The sequence below is a fragment of the Eumetopias jubatus genome, unplaced genomic scaffold, assembly GCF_037043125.1.
Source record: "Eumetopias jubatus isolate StellerSeaLion01/CBP00866 unplaced genomic scaffold, mEumJub1_p1.0 scaffold_11, whole genome shotgun sequence".
In the NCBI taxonomy this organism is placed as follows: Eukaryota; Metazoa; Chordata; class Mammalia; order Carnivora; family Otariidae; genus Eumetopias; species Eumetopias jubatus.
In genome coordinates this window covers 28,257,404-28,276,937 of record NW_028274817.1, presented here as the reverse complement: position 1 = coordinate 28,276,937, position 19,534 = coordinate 28,257,404, and the positions used below count along the sequence as shown (strand labels likewise).

Sequence of the window (19,534 nt, the reverse complement as noted above, 5' to 3'; positions counted from 1 at the left end):
GAGTTCAAGTGCTGTTTGGGGGGAGGTCATGCCTTTACTTTGTGTGGCTGGCCAGAGTCTTGAGTCCATCATGTTATTTTTTAAAGGCCTGGGGCAATCGAGACGCAGCCTTGACATGGGATTTCTGGAGCCTGAGCCCACCTGGCTGAGTCTCCTAATCCCCAGTCCTCACCCCTGCACGCCTTAGAAAGGGCTGTCCAGGTTTCTAGGTCTTGCAGGAGACACGGAAATATCTGTCCACATCATGCTGGGGCCACCATCACTCCCTCCCCCTCCCCCATCCCATCCATTATTTCTGCCCTGAGGGAAGGAATGACAGGGTCCTAGAACCTGCAGAGCCTCTAAAGACAAAACTTGAGTCAGTGGATTTGAGACAAGCCCGATTCCTTGCTAAAATCCCAACTTCTCTCCCGCCTCCGGGAAGACTTCCTGGTTTTCCATTCTGCACTGCAGGCCTCCCTCCCTCCTCCCTCCTCTCCTGCTGCTTTCCTCAATGAAGAACGCTGTCCTCTCAGCCCAGTGGGGACAAGAGTCTCCATGCCCAGGGACAGGGACGTGGTGCTTGGCCCTTCTGAATGCCGCCACGGGAGGGTGAGAACCAGGCGGCTGGTCTTAGGTGCTTCCAGCCCCAGACGGGAGGCCAAGTTTCCGACAGCGCAGCGAAAGGCAGTTCTGTCCCGAAAGGTGCTATGAGAGGCTTCTGTGGGCAGCCCCTGCCGCGGGGGGCAGTTGTACACTTTGATAGTAAAAGGGGGGGGTGACACAACGGCCTTTGGTACTCACTTCTTGCTTTCATGTTTGGGAAGTATTCAAGTGGCCGGGGCTGGGATGTTTCTCACTTCCCTTTGAGGACGTTGGGAGCCTTAAGGATAAAATTGAAGGGCTCCTGGCAGAGCTAAGGAGCTAACTGGCTGTAGTCCACACACCCTTGGGGCCCGGTGGGGGGGGGGGTGGGGGACAAGGCCCACAGGACCAGCACGTAGTTTCCTAGCAACAGGCAGGCACCTTGGGAAGGATTTGGCTTTGTTGCAGCTGGGGAGCTGGCCTGGTGCCTTTTGGTTCCTGCCTCCGAGTCGACTTTACTAATGGGACAGGCAGCTCAGAAGAACAGAGCTTGGAATCCTCGCTCAGCGCGAAGCATGAAAAGCACCTAGATAGCCTACTGGTGGGCCTCCGTCAGTTCGAGCTTCCCGAGTCCCTTCTTGGAGGCCGGAGCCAGAGGAGGGGCGAGGCGCAGGCGTGGCAATTCACCAGGTGGACAGGAAAGGAACCAGCCCCTGGTTAGAGTGAAGTAGGGGGACCAGCCCGGTAGGCCCGACTGGGAAGTATGGCTGGAATCCCTTAAGGTTTTACATAAAGCTCCCCTGGGTTGAATTTCCCAGCGGAAGTGGAAACCGATGCTTTTTACCCTGCGGAATTTGGACTACTTGGCTGAAACCAAAGTACAGGCAGGAGGGAAATGAACGTGTGGGCAACAGAAGTGAGTGGGGAGGTTAGCGAGGAGGCAAAGGTAGTCTCAGTTTCTATCCTTCCTGCCTTGGGGGATGGGGAGCTCATGAAGGGAAGACACCGCGGAGCCCAATGTTTGCAAGAGTCCCGTTCCTCCCGGCTCAGCACTCACAGTATCCTCGGGGCCATCTGACCAGAGTGAAGTCCTCGCTTTAGGTCTGACCACAGGGAATGTTTCCCAAGCTTCCTAACTGGACAGCTACCCAATGAGGGCACGACTTGGAGGGGTTAAAACAAAACCCTATCCCTCTCTTTCCTCTCCCTTCTCTCAGCCTCTGGGTAAAAAGGAACAGTAGTCTTCAAACAAAGTCACAAATATAGTCCTATTTGGAAATGACCCGAATGGGGAAGTTGTTTGGAAGAAAGTCTAGAAAGGTCATCTGTGATGTGGGCCCTTTTCCAATCTGAGAAGATCCTAAGGGAACTCTGGCTTTTTTTGGTGGTGGTGGTGGTGGGAGTGGGCCTGTGCTTCTAGAAGTTTTATCGTCAGAGCTGGTGTGCGTTTTGCTGATGGCTTTCTATTTATCTGGCAATGCAAGCAAGGTGTTCCCCCATCCTCTTGGCTTTCCTGGGTAAAGACTGGTATTTCCTCCTATGAAACTATAAGGGAATGAAAGTTGGTGAACAAAAGAAAGCTCAATTCAAACACACCATTTAAGTTCTAGAAGAAAACAAGTTCCTTAAAAACACATCACTTGGGGCGCCTGGGTGGCTCAGTCAGTTGAGGGTCTGACTCTTGGTTTTGGCTCAGGTCATGATCTCGGGATTGAGGGATTGAGGGATTGAGCCCCACGGGGGACTCTGCTCTCAGTGCGGAATCTGCTGGAGATTATTTCTCTCCCTCTCCCTCCCCTTCTGCTCCTCCCCCTGCTCATGTGTGCTCTCTCTCTCTCTCTCTCTCTCTAAAATAAATAAAGTCTCTAAAAAAATTTAAAACCCCACATCACTCAAAACCCACACCACACAACTCTAAAGTCTCCAAAAAGGAAACACAAAGACAGCTCGAACCTAGAAAAAGAACCGGGAGAGGTATGAGAAGTGTCCCAGCAGCCGCTAGAGTGGGGAGCAATAATTAATCAGAGAGAGTTTACTCTCTAGAGACCCCTTCTGAGTCATGATTAGGAAGCCCATAATTTAAATCAGTAAAAAATATAAAGATCCTAAAATTAACTGGGGGAAAAAGATCTATGCTGTGCTCAGGTTTACGGCTTCTCCAAAGAATTCTTCAAGCCTCTTCTAGAGTCAGACAGACTCCAATGACAAGAGACTGGCAACGACAAGACTGTTTCCCTCAAAGGATTAAATTGGATGATATATGTGAAGCACTCGGCACCATGTTTGGTGCAGAACAAGGGCTCAGTGAATGGGAGCTGTTATTAAAAAGTAGAGGCTTCCACAAATCCCTGACGTCCGTGCTATAAACCCACAGTGTAGGTTTGGGTTAGGGACCCTGTTGCTGGGTTTCCACAGCACTCTGGGTAATAGACTATTCACTTTTTTGTCTCCGCTGCTGTCCCCTGACCACCTCCCACTCAAGTCCCTGATTTCTTAATGCAATCAATCTTTCTATCCATGGCTCCTAGCACAGTGCCTGGCACATGGGAACACAGAGTAAACACCGACTGAACTGAAGCCAACAGCCCGGGTCACCACTGGCATTGTCAATCTTGTTTTCATCCCTGGGGTAGTGTCTGAATGAGGAACGATGGACGAAGAAATGTCTCCATACCCTACAGAGAGGCTTCCTATCTTAGAGTGTACAAGGACCATCACCAGGGAGATGATTGTTCCTACTTCAGGGGTTCGTTATAAAGCGAAAATTCCTAAAATCAATATAATCAACATAATTTGCTTCGATAAAAAATAAATGGAGGCGGGGCGCCTGGGTGGCTCAGTTGGTTAAGCAACTGCCTTCGGCTCAGGTCATGATCCCAGGGTCATGGGATCGGGCTCCCTGCTCGGCGGGAAGCCTGCTTCTCCCTCTCCCACTCCCCCTGCTTGTGTTCCCTCTCTCTCTGTCTCTCTCTGTCTCTCTGTCAAATAAATAAATAAATAAATAAATCGTTAAAAAAATAAAAAAAATAAGTGGAGGCAGCCTCTGGGGCTGGACCTATGTGTCTGTGGCCCCTCTATCCCAGGATGACTTTTTTTTTTTTTTAAGTAAGCTCTACGCCCAACATGGGGCTTGAACTCAGTCCCCGAGATCAAGAGTTGCGTGCTCTGCCAACTGAGCTGGTCAGGAGCCCCCCAGGATGACTTTGTATTACTTTTTATTGCTGTGTTAATTTCAACATCTCTGCGTTCTCTCTCTTTTTTAAAGATTTTATTTAATTATGTGTGTGTGAGAGAGAGAGAGAGTACACACGAGGGAGAGCATGAGGGGGGTGCAGAGGGAGAGGGAGAAGCAACCTCCCTGCTGAGCAGGGAGCCCGACCCCAGGACCCTGGGATCCTGACCTGAGCCAAAGGCCGATGCTTCACCGACTGAGCCACCCAGGCGCCCCGATCCTTGCAGTCTCTTAAAGGACTCCTTTTGCCTCTGTCACTGCTGAAATTGTCTATGCCCTTTTTGAACAGATTCATGTTTTCCAGTCTGTGTAGCACCTATTTGGGTAACGAGTTCCCTCTGTTGTCTACCTGTAAATACTATAGGCTTCAGAAAAGTTCCAGCATTATTTTTTTCCCAAGCTTTGATGGACACCTCCTTGTTCTGGTTCTGCATTTTATAAGAGTGAACAAGTCCGTGGTCACACTATATATATTACTGTTGCCATATACAGGCCTAGACCTCCACGCACAGCATCTAAGCTGAACAAAAGGACACTGTCTTCAACAAAATGGGACTTTCCAGGTTCAATTATTTTGTTAATCTAAAGCTGAAATTAGGTTGCCCAAGGGCTTTGTGTTTGTAAACTGGCTGGCTAATTGGAAGCACCCCCAAACAGTCATGCCTTTATGTCCCCTTGGAGCATCTAGGGGCCCTTAATCAGGAGAAGCAAATTCATTATGGGCTCCTCTCCTTTCAAAGGTATTCCCTTTGGTCCTCAAATTTTCAATTAACCAGACTTCCGTGTAATCCCACTCTTCTATGGTCAAGGGTTGACGATCACTGTACATGTTGAAAAGACCATTTTGCTTGTTTCCTTGAAGTGCCTAGCCCAGTGCTCTGCACACAATGAAGCCCTTTTAATTAAGTGCCTTTCTTGGCTCTGTTTTTCTGTGCTTCCTCTCAGCTCGAAAGGAAAAGGGGAAAGTGCAAATTTGGTAACTCTATTTCAGACCCATGTGATAACAAGGCAAAAAAGGGGAGGGGGGTGTTATTAAAAAAACAAAACCCTTTCTCTGCGTAGTCCTAGTTAAGGAAGTCTGGAGAAAAACAAGGGACTTGTTCCTCCTTACAGATTACATTCAATCCCTTGTGCGGCCAGAGTCCCTTGTGCTAAAGAGCAGGTCTGGGCCTCTCTCTGTGGCAGAAGAATGGGAAAAGCGGCGGTTGGACAGGGGTCCATACTGACGTACTAATGAGCACGTCCCCTCCTGGGTGCCGGTCAAGGCAATTTGGGACACCTCGATCCTCATTCCTTCTCTCCCTTTTCTTCTATCTCTCTGTTTCCTGTGTCTTTCCCACCCTCTCCATTTCTCCCATCTTGCCTTTCTATAGTCTTTAAGCTCGCCACTGGTACCCACAGGCTGCTGAAGGCCGTCGGGCTGAGGGCCTGGCTACCTTGTCCATGGGAGGGAGGTCCCATAATTAGGGAGAGAACAAGACAGCAGGAATGGCAGCAAGAGTCACGGAGAGTTGTTTTTCCCTCAAAACATACCTGAAAGTCGTAAGCAGAATATGGCGGCAGGTGGGGAGGGCTATGGTAGTAGGTATTGTACGATGCCACTTGAGGACGAGCATAGTAAGAAACCGTTGGGTGGGCATTTTCAACAGAACAGTTCAGCGCTGGCAGAGCTGGGTTCTGTAGAAGAACACAAAGTAGAAACAACATAAACGTTCATCACCGGGAGAATGATTAAATAAACTGGCATGTCCATACTGTGCAATACCATGCAGCTCTTGAGCCACAACGATGTGGACCTATGGTCCCTGCCAGAGAAAGCTGTCCAGCAGACATCGTTAAGTAATAACAAGACTAGAAAGCCACCGCCAAACTAAGGAGAACAATAAAGAGATCAGTGGTGGCCAGGGGTTGTGGCTGAGGGGAGGGAGGAACAGGCAGAGCACAGAGGGTTTATAGGGCGGTGACATGACCCTGTGTAATAGTATAATGATGGGTACATGTCATTATACATTTGTCCAAACCCGCAGAATTACAACACCAAGAGTGAGCCCTAAGGTGAACTATGGACTTTGGGTGACAATGACTTGGCGTTGTAGGTTCATCCTTGATAATAAATGTGCCTCTCTGCTGGGGATGTAGTTAAAGGGGGAGGCTACGTGTGGGGTGGGAGCAGGGAGGACATGGGAAATCTCTATACCTTCCTCTTTTTTTTAAGATTATATTTATTAATTTGACAGGGAGAGAGAGACAGTGAGAGAGGGAACACAAGCAGGGGGAGTGGGAGAGGGAGAAGCAGGCCTCCTGCTGAGCAGGGAGCCCGATGCGGGGCTCGATCCCAGGACCCTGGGATCATGACCTGAGCCGAAGGCAGTCGCTTAACGACCAAGCCACCCAGGTGCCCCTCTACACCTTCCTCTTAATTTTGTTGTGAACCTAAAACTCCTCCAAAAAAAAAAAAAAATGAACCCACTACGTTATATAGCATGATTCCTGACTTACGTAAAAACAAAGACCTGAACAACTATACATGTATGTACGCTTGTAAATTAAAAGAAATTAACCTGGAAAGATTCACAACAGACTGTCAACTGTGGTTATCTCTAGGGAGGGAAGTAGCATCAGGAGGTAAATGGTGATCCTTCACTTTCTTTCCTTTTTTTTTTTTTTTAACTTAAGTAGGCTCCATGCCCAACGTGGAGCCCAGTGTGGGGCTTGAACTCATGACCCTGAGATCCAGACCTGAGCTGAGATCAAGAGCTCGACCCTTAACTGACTAAGCCACGCAGGTGCCCTCCTTTTATATATATATATATATATATATATATATATATATATATATATATAATAGGTATTACTTGTGTCATTTTCCCCCAATTTATTATTTTGAAAAATTCAAACCTACAGAAAATTTGAAATCATGTAAAAAAACCAAAAAGACAAAGGAAAGAATAAGACCCCAAATACACTGCTAAAGGAAGTCACCACTGCTCATTAGTTCCCAAACAGGGCTGTCCCAAGCAGGACCTTATGAGTGCCACATGGGTCAAGGTGCAGGGTAAGTGTTTTTCCCGTTTTCCGTGTCATTGACACTGCTGCCATTGGCGTGGATAATCAAGAGCTGTCTGCAAAATCATTGAGTCTTGATTCTTGGTACATATCTACTCCACATTAATGGAGAGCAGAAGCTTCCTCTCAAGTGATGAAAGCGTGTGGGCAGGCTTTGGCAATGGGCTACAGGCAGCCACGCCGGGGGTGTTGGCACAGGAATCTTCCTTAGAGCAAGTTTCAACACAGTTCTACTGCTCTCTTCCTTGGAGTGGGTTACTGTTTACATCTCTGGGAGGTTTGAAGAGCTACAAACCTCAGGCATTACAATGCAGCTCCCAGACAAGCAGAAAAATGTTTGTCAGCCCCTCCCACGCTCAGGACAGGGCTGAGATTCTTGACCATTCCAAGGGCTGGCTCGCTTTATAGAGAAAGAGTGCTCAGAAACGCCCTTACCTCTCCACCAGAATGCTAAGAAGAAATTTCATCCCCGAGGAAGTCCCAGAAAGCATGTTCCCTTGGCCTTCTGTCAGTTAAAAGCACGCTCTCCAGCTCTTGCAAAATGAAACCAGTTCTTCTATGCAAATAAACTAAGCCTAGCCAGAGAGAAACAATCATGCAATGTAAACTCTATAAAATAAATTGTTGTGTGTTCAGAGAAGAGGCCGGGGGGGGGGAGGGGGGCAGGATCATCTTTGAAAGGAAGTTGACTATTACAGAGAAAGCGACACAAGAGGAAGATGGAATGAGCACAGAAAAGGCACGGAAGAGAGGAGAGTCCAGGGTAGAGGGTGTGGACAGAATGGGCAGGGCAAGAGAGGCCGGGGGAGCAAAGGGAGGTAAACGGTCGGGCAGGGAAGGGGCCCAAGAGATGGCTCCAAATAAATGTCTGGTGAGGCCTTACATCGCTGTGATTTTATAACACATTTGGGCTCTGTGTCTGTTTGTGTGTGCGTACAGCAGTGTGTGTATTCCTGTTAAAACCCTGGGGCTCCGGGGGCGCCTGGGTGGCTCAGTCAAGTGTCTGCCTTGGGCTCAGGTCATGATCCCGGGGTCCCAGAATCGAGTCCCGCATCGGGCTCTCCGCTCAGCAGGGAGTCTGCTTCTCCCTCTGACCCTCCCCCCTCTTGTGCTCTCTCGCTCTCTCTCTCTCTCTCTCTCTCACTCTCTCACTTTCTCTCCCTCAAATAAATAAATAAATAAAATCTTTAGAAAAACAACTCTGGGGCTCTAAAGTTCTGAGACCCGCCCCCAATCACTGATCAGTCACATTCTGAGCTCCAGGGAAACACGAAATTTCTAGGCGGCCCAGGAAATGGTGAATGCAGTCTTGCCTGGACGAGACTGAGTCTATTCTGAGGCGATGATTGTGGACTTTGGAAAGAGTGCCACTTTTATGCCTCCCTGCTTTCCTCCAAACCAGAGACACCAAAGATGAGAAACTGGCAAGATACAGTCACCTTTTAAAGACCCATCTCAACTTCTTCTATCTTGGATCAACAGACACTTCATCAAACATTTCTCGAAGATCCTTTTCCCCATGCCGCCTCTGGTCAGGGAATGAGGACATCCTTGTTCCTCTCAGGAGGCCACATTCTGGAAGCGGCGGCTCCTAGCTGATCATGTTGTCAGCTGCCAGCTCCCAGCCCTTGGCTCCTGTCCTCACTCCCTAGGAATGGCTTTCACCAGCCAGCCCCCCGCGGGCCTCCCTGCACATCCCCGGGCCTTCTGCTCAGCGGGGAGGCACACCACGAGTCACCAACCGCGTTTGGACCCAGGCCAAAGACTGTATTTAGGCTCACCTGGCTGATGTTCCAGGATGGCCTACACCACATCTCATTTTAGTAAAGCCATCAAAGTAAGGGCTCTTCCTGGGCCCCCCATCTTCCATTCCCACTCACTCTCCCATCTCACGAATCGGATCTTTGCTCTCAGTCTTCCGTTTTGCCCACTGGTCCTTGACTGAGTTCCCAGGCCCTGCATTTGTACTTCTCTGGCCCTCCTCCTTTCCTCCTAAGGAAGCTCTGGACAGCTGGAAACAACTCGCCTTTAACTGTTCTAAATTAAAACCGCTAAACAAAGGAGTTAATGTGTGTTGAAACACTTGTGGAACCGGAAAGGGCTATCCAAACATTGGTCCAGGCAGCTGGGGTGCAGTAGAAAGAGCAAAGGCTCTGGCATCGGACAAAGCTGGGCTCCAGTCCCAGCTCTGCTGTTTAGTTCTGGGCAAGTCACTTGACCTCTGTTGGCCTGTTTCCTCATCTGTTAAATGGGGGCAGTAATACTTATCTCATCAGGTAGTAATAGTGGGGAGGAGTGAAGAAAGTAATTGTGCAAAAGCCCTTTGTATAAAGGACCATCGTCACTGCTACCTTTCAGGACAGACCCTCAACAAACCCCCTTTCCCCCTAAAGATCAAAGGTCACAGTGAAATGAAGAGTCCAGAAATAAACCTGTACATCGACAGTCAACTGACTCCTTGCAGGAACCCCATGGAGCCTACCGAGTAGCCACCACCCACTGCATTTGTGCCTCAGGGTAGCTCGGCCGCCCAGGTCTGAAAGCACTAGGAATGTTCCAGAGAACCCTTAACACCCATCCTGGTGTCCCATCTCCTCAACTCACCAACCCCAGAGCTTCTCCTCCAGCCAGAGTGGCTCACATTCTGCATGGTGCCTCTGCTTTCAGCTGCCCCCTGGGGAAAGTCTCCAAGAACACAGGGCATTCTTTGTTCAACCCAGGAACAGTTTTTCTGAAGCCCTCTCACCCCAAAGCTCCCTTAGGCCCAGCCCTACGGGACTTCCTTCCTCCGAGGGTCCCATCTATGCTGATGTGTCCCCCACTCCTTAGCGCTCCGGCTTGCCCTGGCGTGGGGAGGGGTGCAGGAATGAGAAATGTGTGTATGAGGGGCGCCTGGGTGGCTCAGTTGAGCGCCCGACTCTGGGTTTTGGCTCAGGTTGTAATCTCAGGGTCGTGAGCTCAAGCCCTGTGTCGGGCTCTGTGCTGGGCGTGGAGTCCGCTTGAGATTCTCTCTCCCTCTCCCTCCTCCCCGCCCCTGGCTCTCACTATCTTTCTCTCTCTAAAAATAAATAAATAGAAAGTTAAAAAAAAAGGGGGGGGGAATGCGTGAGTGAGAGAGGGAGAGAAAAAAAGACCGACAGACAGGACGTGAGCAGGGAAGGAATTCTCTTGACTTGGAGTCACCAGCAGGAACACTCAATAACTTCCTGACAACTTGGTCGTGCTCTGGAGTGTTTTCTTTTCCCTTGTCTTACCCCCCCCCCTCCTTTCACTTTCCATTGCTTAGCCTTTTGACAGTCCAAGGTCAAGTTACAAACTGCCTTTCAGGTTCCTGTTCCTCAGAGAGCCCAAAATGGGACAGAAACAGCCCCGGGCTGAGGGGCTATCTGCCTCCTTTCTGGGGTCAAAGGAAAACCCCTTTTAGGCACAAAATAATTCCCTAAACACATGAGGGACCCCTCTAATGCAGTGGTACTCAATACTGGCTGCAGAGCAGAACCATCTGGGGAACTTTTAAAAATATTGATGCCCGTGCTTCAATTTAGACCAATTAAATTAGAAACTCTGGAGGAGGGGTCCAGGCATCTGGGCTCTTTTAAACACCTCAGGTGATTCTATTCTAATAGGAAGCCAGGTTGACAACCATAGCTCTAAAGCTATTATCTCCATAATAAGAGATCAAGGTTTGTTAAATGAGCAAAGAAATGCTTAGAAACGCTTTAAAAGCACAGGAAGGAAGAAGCCCCCTATTATGGGGCACTTATTGGGTGCACGCGCGTGAGCGCGCGCGCGCACACACACACACACACACACACACACACACACACATATGGCAAGGAGTTGAGAGGGAAGATAGGGAACTCAGGGAGGCTGAAGTTGAGGACAAGACCCTGCAAACAGCTTAGCCCAGGGCTGGCCCTTCCAGTGGAGAAAGAGAAGAGCCCACATGGTCTTTCTGGAGAAACTCCAGGATGAAATTCCTGGGGAGGGGGAGACTAGCATTACTCTTACCTGAGCTAAAAAACCTCTTTTCTTCCAACTCTCCCAAATCTGTTTAAAAAAAAAAAAAAACAAAACTGCCCAGAAAGGTTTCTACTAAAAGTGTGTGTTTGGGCGGGGGGGAACATGAAAGGCTATGTTTACATAACCAGCATGAACGGGAGAATTGAGGCCACCAGCTCCTCACCCCCGCCCCCAGAATGTGCCTCAAGAACACGGGCAACTCATGTTAACAAGAAATTTTTGCAGACTAATGACATTGCCTGGCTCCTTCAACTTGAGATGTTGGAAGGCAGCTACATTCTTAAAGCAATGGCTTCTGATTCCTCCCTTCAAAACATGGGTCCCCATCGCCTCCAACTTCCTAGGCTCCACCTTGGTCCCCAGCAGGGGCTCTGGAATGGGAAGGCACTTCCTTCCTTACCATGTCCTTAAAGCCTCCAAGGACAGCGGCAGTGATGATGCCCAGGAACAGGCCGACGATGTTGAGGATGGTGGCAGACCAGAGCAGGTGGTAGAGGTGAATGATGTCCTGGCAGCTGCTGACGTCGATGTATTCATAGTACCCACCAGTGATCTCCACGCGGCTGGACAGGAAGAAGCACACACCCGTCAGTCCCCAGGGAGCAGGCTGTCCCCCGAGGCTTTGGCTACCACGTAGCTCAGCGAAAAGACAGGTGAGCAGGTGGGCAGGTAGGGTGAGGGACAGCATAGCCGTGAATGCACTGGGGGAGCGAGGCACTATGATAAAGTGTGATTGCTGTTTATCCAAAAAAATAAATTAAAAAAACCACCTCCCCCTACCAGGGAAACACTTGTCACCATCACTAAGAGAATAGGTATGCCTATCAATCTGTCATCATAGATGCCGATCAAATCTACGATTGGGAAAAATAATACAATAGTACCCAGTATTAGATAGCATATATTGACCCTTGCTCCGTGCCAGGCACAGTGCTAAGCATTTTACACGCGTGAATTCGTTAAATCTGTGCTGTCCAATATGGTTAGCTACTGGTCATGTGACTGCTTAAATTTAAATTAATTAAAATGAAGTAAAACAAAAAATTCAGTTGCTCAGGCTCACCAGCCACATTTCAAGTGCTCAATAGCCACACTTCCAAAAGCCACACTAGAGGCGGGCTACTGCACTGGACAGAGCAGATTGCTTTACCATTTTTGCAGAAAGTTCTATTAGACAGCACTGCAAACCCTTACACTATTCTATGAGGTACGTACTATCACCATTCCCATTTTCCAGATGAAGAAACTGAAGCACAGAGAGGTTAGGAACTTGCCCAAGTCATAAGTGGTAAAGCTGGGATCCGAATTCAGGCTTCAAAGATTTCGCCGTTTCCTCTTTCAAAACAAAACAGCAACAAACACAACAACAACGTCCCAGGAAAGAACTGAAGCCAAGCTGCTGCCCAAAACCCGAATCTCACCTCCTTGGAGAGGCCTTCCCTGGCCACACTCAGTCCAAAGCCACCCCCACCCTCTCCCCGCCCAGCCACCGTCCCTCACATTACTTGCTGTGGACTGAATTGTGTCCTCCTCCCACATTCGCAAGTTGAAGCCCTAACTCCCAATAGGATTGCATTCCGACACAGACAGGGCTTTTAGGAAGTAATTGAGGTTAAATGAGGTCAGAAGCGTGGAGCCCTAATCCGATAAGATTGATGGCTTTATAAAAAGAGGAAGAGAGAGAGAGAGAGAAATCTCTCTCCAGCTACATGCACACACTGAGGAAAGGCCAGGTGAGGACACAGGGAGAAGGTGGGTGTCTGCAAGCCAGGAAGAGAGCCCTCCCCAGACCCCCGCCATGTGGGCACCCTGACCTCAGACTTCCAGCCTCCAGAACTCTGAGCAAATGAATGTCTCTTGTTGAAGCCACCCAGTCTATGGTATTTACCATGGCAGCCTGAGCTGCCTAATACATTACCCTCCTTGAATTGCTCTCTAGCACTCATTCATTACTGTCTGTCTCTCCGACCTGAACGGAAGCTCTAGGGCAGGGACTCGGTTTGTTTTGTCCACTGCTGTCCCTGACACCTAGCTGGTGCTCCATAAACACTTGTTGAGCTGATTCAATGAAAGTTCCTGTCTTCTTGGATGTTGCAAACTAGTTTACAACTTGGCCGCTGGAATCGCTAATGAATCTCCAACATTGTGGTTCTTAAAATGAAAGTCACGACCAAAACGCCCTGGCGTCGGGGTGGTTATTAGGTGGGACTCCCCTCTTAGAAGAACCCTGGAAGTGAAAAGGGGAAAAAAATTAAAGCTTAGCCTCCAAAGCGAACCAGGGAGGGACTGTTCATGCAAGAAAAGACTTTTTAAACTTCACAGATGATTTTATTTTATCTTGGGATTCTTTAAAATCAGTGTTTTCGGTGTTTTTTCTGAGGACTTGCCATCCGTGCAGTTACGGGACAGAATGCATCAGAACCATCTGTGTTTGTGTGTATGAGTGCCTGCCTGTGTGTGTCAGTGTGTTATTTGTGTGTCTGCGGGTGCATATGTCTTGGAGAAAGAGATGCTTAAACATGCAGATTCCCAGGCCCCAGGCCCACAGACTCTGGCAGAATCTCTCAGGGTGAGGCTCAGGGATCTGTGTTAACGAGCTCACTGATGTTTGAAACCCACTGTTTTATTTGTTTGTTTTTTATTTTTAAAGGAAACTCTGCCCCCAAAGTGGGGCTCCAACTCTCGACCCTGAGATCAACAGTCGCACACTCCACCCGACAGAGCCCGCCAGGTGCCTTGAAACCCACTGTTTTAAATAGTAAGCTTCCTTAGTGAAATTTTAAAGGTGTCTTCATTCATTGGAATTTGAACTGGATTTCAGTATGTTCAAGGGCAGAGCTGGAGCCCACCCACAAGCAGGAAGGGATACACAGAAAGCTTATTGCCTAAAGCTTAAAGACCCGTGGCTCTCTGCATACATCCATGAACATAGTAACTCCAAAGTAATTATTACTTGTGGCAGGTAGAATATTTTCTTTTTGATAGTATCAAATAAGAATATGTATATCTAGCTATCATAGATGTCGATCAAATCTACAATTCTGAAAAATAATGCAATTATAATAGCAAAAAGTGCTATAGTCCTTACTATTATCTGGTACTATTCTAAGCAGTTTGCAAACACTAACTTACTTAATCTCTATAATAACCCTGTATGGTAGGGGCTATTTTTATCCCTGTTACATACAGATGAGAAAATCAAGGCAGAGACAGAAATTAAGTAGCAGAGGTGAGATTTGAACTCAGACACTCTGGCCTTGAGTTTATACTTAACCTTGACATTTTGCTGCCTCCCGAAATCAAAACTGAGCACCACTGACATAAATCACTGTCGAATTCTGTTACTCTATCATTATTAATTATAATCAAACAAATCAGATTTATATTTCATGCTACATCTTTTCATATTACTTGCACATATCTTTTCTTTTTTCCCTGAACCTAGTAGAAAACCATGAGCCATAACATTGGCTCCATAGCACCTAGGATATTAGACACTGGATGGAGAAATGATCCAGTAAAGAGGGGTCAAGAAAGAAGACATATTTCATCATCCTTTTGAAAAATTCTTGCTTCTGATATAAAATATGAACATATCCCATGTTTATTGGGATTTTAAGGCATTACTCTCAAGGGTATCACTTATTAATAAAGAGATTTATTCAGTGAAAAGAAAGTTAGCTTACTGCCACAAAGAGGTACAAACCGGACTGCCCAAAAGGCAGGCCCGTGGGTAAGGATGAGTGCGGGATCCCTGCCCACTTTTCCAAGCCTGGGCGACTCAATGAGAGAACGCACCAAAGCACCACTCCAGCACATAATAAGAGCCCCCGGCAAAACATGTAGCCATGGTTTGTTTTCCCTTCTAAGGGCCAGCCTCTGGCAACGAACCTTAGAATTTCCTTATTAAAAGGGTTGATACTTGAAAGGCTCAGACCACACCACCATGATAGGTTAGTGGTTTGTTTAAAAATATTCAATAATTTTAGATACCATATGTTTGGTTCCAGTTTGAGCAGGTTCAGCAGCTACTGAAATATTTTTTACTTAACCATGAAGGAAAAGAACATTAATACTTAGACCTGGTTCAGGGTTTAGCAAAATGAATGTGGTTTGTTTCTGTGTGAGATTCATGATTCCACTTGGTTCAGTCTCCAGGACTGCAAGGCCCTCCTACCAGTCCCTACCACTGCCCGATTAAGCTTCCTCAAATATTTTTAAAACTGAATAATTCATTTAATCAAAATCCTTCCATGGCTCCCCATTCATTACCTTCCGGCAAAAGGGTCCAAATTCCTCAGCCTGCCATAATCCGAGTCCAAAATGGAGTCCACGCTCCAGCTAACCTGGGGCCCCCAGGAGCCCAGACCCGGCCATGCTGGGTACTTATTCCAAACTTATGCTCCGATTTCTCTCCCTGCATGGAAGGTACTGCCTTCTGTTCTCTGCCTGTCCTAACCTCTCCCACTGCTTGAAGCTTCCATACCCATCTCTCCAGTGTCACCCTCAAGGACTCCAGTGCCCCATTCACTGGCTTTTTCCCTGGACTCCCACAGCCTCAGACAGTCTGTTCCTCTTAGTTTGGCACTTTGCAAATATCAGTAATTCAGTTAGTCATTCAATCCGATGTTTATTGAGGGCCCACTCAGTGCTGAGTACTGTTCTGGGTGCTGAGGCTACAGCCAAGGTGGATGTAACGTCTCCATCTAAATTGTAACCTCTTGAGGGTGAGGGCCATCTCTTACACATCTGTTGTGTCTCCCTCACTGCCTAGCACAGTGGGAGAAACGTTGTAAGTCATCAATAAATACCTGGTGAATGAGTAACTGAGTTCAAAGACTGTGGCATTGATCATGAGCTTGATTACCCAATATGGGCTTTTACCTTCTTGCTCCCAACTTGCTGGGTGTGCCTGGAGGAACAGATAACCTCTCTGTGTTTCAGTCGCCTCCTTAACAAAGGAGGAGGCAACAGATCTTGGATAAGGCAGCAGGGCATCCTTCCGTTCTTCCGTAGGGGCCTGGAACCATGGGAATCTTTGTATGGGTCTAAGCTGCCCTCCCCACAACCCCACTGGTAAACTGAGTTCCGTCAGGGTAAAATTACGCTTTCTCCATACCTATTCTTCTCGAACAGTCCTTGGCACATATTTCAGGAGCTCAAGAAAAGTTTGCTGAAGGGAGGAACGAATGAAAGTAAGCTATCTCCTTTCGTTTTGTTACCAGCTGAAGTAGTTCACAAACCACCCCATATCCTTCCATTTCCTTTAGGTGACACGCTGGAAACCAGTGATACTGACTTGACCTCTCCAAAGCTGAGTGAAGTGCTCTGAGAGGCAGCTGCTGAGGAGCTGTGTCCTAGAGAAGGCCACCTTCCTGTGCAAGGCTAAATGGAATAATCTATGTTTGGTATTAAAACCTCACTGCCTTGACGTCAAGGAAGGTCTGTGGGTTTGAGGGGACAGTAGAAACTCTGTTTCCATAGCTCTGTACAAATGACTGCCTGATGTTTTTGTTCCCACTTTTTTTTTTCTTGGACTTCTTTCCAGGAAATGGACTCGGGGAGCTGCCAATCGATTAAAAATAGGTTTCGTGTGAGGAAAACAAATACGCGCTCAGCAAAATTAAAGCCCCCGCGTCTCTCAGAATGCTTGTTGCTAGCTATATTTAGGCCTGGAGTGCAGGTCTCTTTGGAGCTGGCTGGAAAAAGCCTCGGGACAAGGAAAAACTTTGCCCTCTATTGTAGGATCATTGCCTCTTAAAGTCTCGTGGGCCTTGGTTTATGACCCCAGTGGGACTGTTTCCTGATGGAAAGTTCAGGAAATCTTTTCCTAGTGGCTTTGCCTTTGGAAACTTTGCACTGCAGACAGGGCCTTGACTGATGCCCGGGGCTGGTCTCGGTAGGTGAAAACCATTTCCAGGCTTGAAGATCCTTAGGGACAATGTCCCCGTGACCCCTCTTAGTTGCCTAGGCCAATACTTTATCTTCCTGGTGAAAAGGGTGTTCTTCTTTTTGGTACTTTGCAACAAATGTCACTCCTGTTTCATTAGGTCTTTACTCATGCCCGGTCCTGTGTCAGGGCCTGGGGGTACAGATAAGATGAAGTCATGTTCCCTGCCTTTAGAGCCTTGAAGACCATACCGGCATAACTTGCTTTAAGAAAGTAAGAAAGTCAGTTATTATCAAGTTCAGATTGATAGGAAGATATATTGTGCTCGAGCCTCCGCTTTCGGAAAAAAAAAAAATTCACCTAAGGACTCAGCTAAATGGAATTTAAAGTAGGATTTAGTTTATTCAAACCTTTTCCAGCAACACAGTTAATTGCAGAGAGAAAGGTGTGTCTGCAAGAAGTCACTTCGCAGCCCTCCAGGGCTGGCCGGCTCCCAGACCCGGCACCCCCCACCCCCCCAGCACCCAGGCCAGGAAGTGGGAAAACAGGGGGAGTGGGCCGGGGCGGGGCGGGGGGGAAGAGAGAGCAGTGTGGGGGGGGGGGAGAAGGAGAGAGAAGGACAGCAGCAGGGAAGGGGAGGGAAGGGGAGGCAAAAGGAAAGAGAGCAAAATAACCCCAATTCCCCTAGGACCTATTTTACATTCCTTTGATCATTTTTGGAAGGATGAGCTCAGGAAGTACAATTATAGCCAGCTCTCCATCACCACTGCGAAGGAGGGAAGTCCTTTACAAGTGTTAGTTATTATTACAACATGAATAATTGAACCTCCCAGATAATCCCCAAACCTTATTTGAGTCCTTAAGTTTTCTCTTCCTCTGCCTGCCCAACCTTTTAACGAAATGAGGCTGGTGTGAGATCCCCCCCACGTCACCTCCCTGCCTCCAGGCTGTCCGGTCTTGATCCTCAGACCAGAGGGACAGGCCCCCCAATACCAAGAGGAGGGAGTGGGAGTGAGGAGGGGGCTGCATCCATCTGACTCCTTTGGATTTAGCTCCATCCAGGCCCCCTCTGCCAACTCCTTTCTTCCTCTCTACCTTTCCAGGCCCTCTGCTCCCCATCTTCCATATGCTATAGCATTCAGTGGTTTATGGGGTCTGGGTTGAGTCCAATTGCTTACAGGGTCAAGTCCAAAGTCATTCCCGTGGGCAGTGAGCCCTCTATGACTGGGCCTCTGACTATAGCTCAGTCCTCACTTCCTACCCCCTGTCAAACTGCCCCTACCCCACAACTGCTGGGAATACCCTCCCCACCTCTACCCCCTTTTGGTTTGTTTTCTAACTCCCTACTTACCCTTTTTTTTTTTCATTTGTTTGACAGAGAGAGACACAGCGAGAGAGGGAACACAAGCAGGGGGAGCGGGAGAGGGAGAAGCAGGCTCCCCGCCGAGCAGGGAGCCCGATGTGGGGCTCGATCCCAGGACCCTGGGATCATGACCTGAGCCGAAGGCAGACACTTAACACCTGAGCCACTCAGGCGCCCCCTCTACTTACCCTTTAAATTTCAGCTCCCACATCACCTCCTCCTACATCTCCTCCTCCTTGACACTGTCCCCCAGCAACTCTGACTTCACTCATTTAGGTGGCCAGGGTCCCCAGTATGCCCACTGATCCCCACTCTACTTAACACACTCTGTTGTCTGTAATCAGTTGTCTACACGTCTGTCTTCCCTGCTAGTCTGTGAGCTCCTCAACAGTAGACCCTGTATTCCTACCACCTAAATATGTTTTGAAAGAAAGAGTAAGTGATGTTTTTGCAATTAGAGGGCAGAGAACCAGAGTGGTTATGACAGGACTAGCACCAACTCTGCTCCTGCCTCGGGGCCTTTGCACTTGCTATTCCTGCTGCTTGAAACACTCTTACCCCAGGTATTTACTTGGGTTGCCCTCTGGCTTCATTCAGGTCTCTGCACAAATGTCCCCTCCTCAAAGAGACCCTCCCTGGCTACTCTGTCTCACACAGCACACGTGCTCTTCACCTTGTCACTATCTACCACCCCAGGCTCATTTTTTCTCAGACCTCTGATCAACACTTGGCATATTATATATTCATGTGCTATCGACTGTCTTCCCTAATAAAATATAAACTTCATCAGGGCAAGGACTTTTATTCTGTTTGCTGCTGAATCAGCAGTGTCTAGAACAGGGCCAGGCCCAGAGAAAGTGCTCAATAACTATTTGTTGAGTGCTATTGAACTTGCACTTAAGACAGAACTCGGTTTGAACCCTATCTCTACCATTTCAAGTTCTGTGTGACCTTGAGCCAGGTGTCTGCTTCCTCTGAGCCTCACTCTCAACATCTGTAAAATGGAGATGGTCAACCTACGTACATCAGAGGTGAGGACTAAATGAGATCAAATATTCCAAAGCACTCTGCACGGCGCCTGGCACAGAGAAGGCAAGTAACGCTTATTAGCTGAAATCTGTTGACAGACCAACGTCTTCCATTTCTCTGATCCATAGCACGTGCCCTTGGCACTCCGTCCTCCCGCCCCCACCCCTTCTAGTCCCCGTTGGGATCCGACCGTTATTCCCCGAGCCTGGGCGTTCAGCACGTACTTGCCACAGTTGTAGAGGTCACAGCAGAAACAGGTGTTGCCCCGGATGCGAGGCGTGCAGAATCCTCGGCTGAGGTGAGGGCAGTTCACCTGAGGGCACACACAACAGTGAGGAGATGGGCTGGCACGGGATGGGGGGCAGGA

At 48.3% G+C, this 19,534-nt stretch overlaps 1 protein-coding gene across 3 annotated transcripts in view; it reads right to left on the bottom strand.

Moving 5' to 3' along the window:
* The window catches only part of TMEM255A (transmembrane protein 255A), a 46,659-nt gene that overhangs the window by 2,017 nt on the left and 25,108 nt on the right, over positions 1-19,534 (bottom strand). For 2 of the 3 annotated variants that reach the window (XM_028087815.1, XM_028087816.1), the window contains 3 exons: positions 19,392-19,480; positions 11,286-11,448; positions 5,330-5,473 (listed from right to left, as the gene is read on the bottom strand). In XM_028087815.1, the coding sequence (XP_027943616.1) occupies positions 5,330-5,473; positions 11,286-11,448; positions 19,392-19,480 (396 nt within the window). The remainder of the gene's footprint in view (positions 1-5,329; positions 5,474-11,285; positions 11,449-19,391; positions 19,481-19,534) is intronic. The other variant, XM_028087817.1, reaches the window with a different exon arrangement.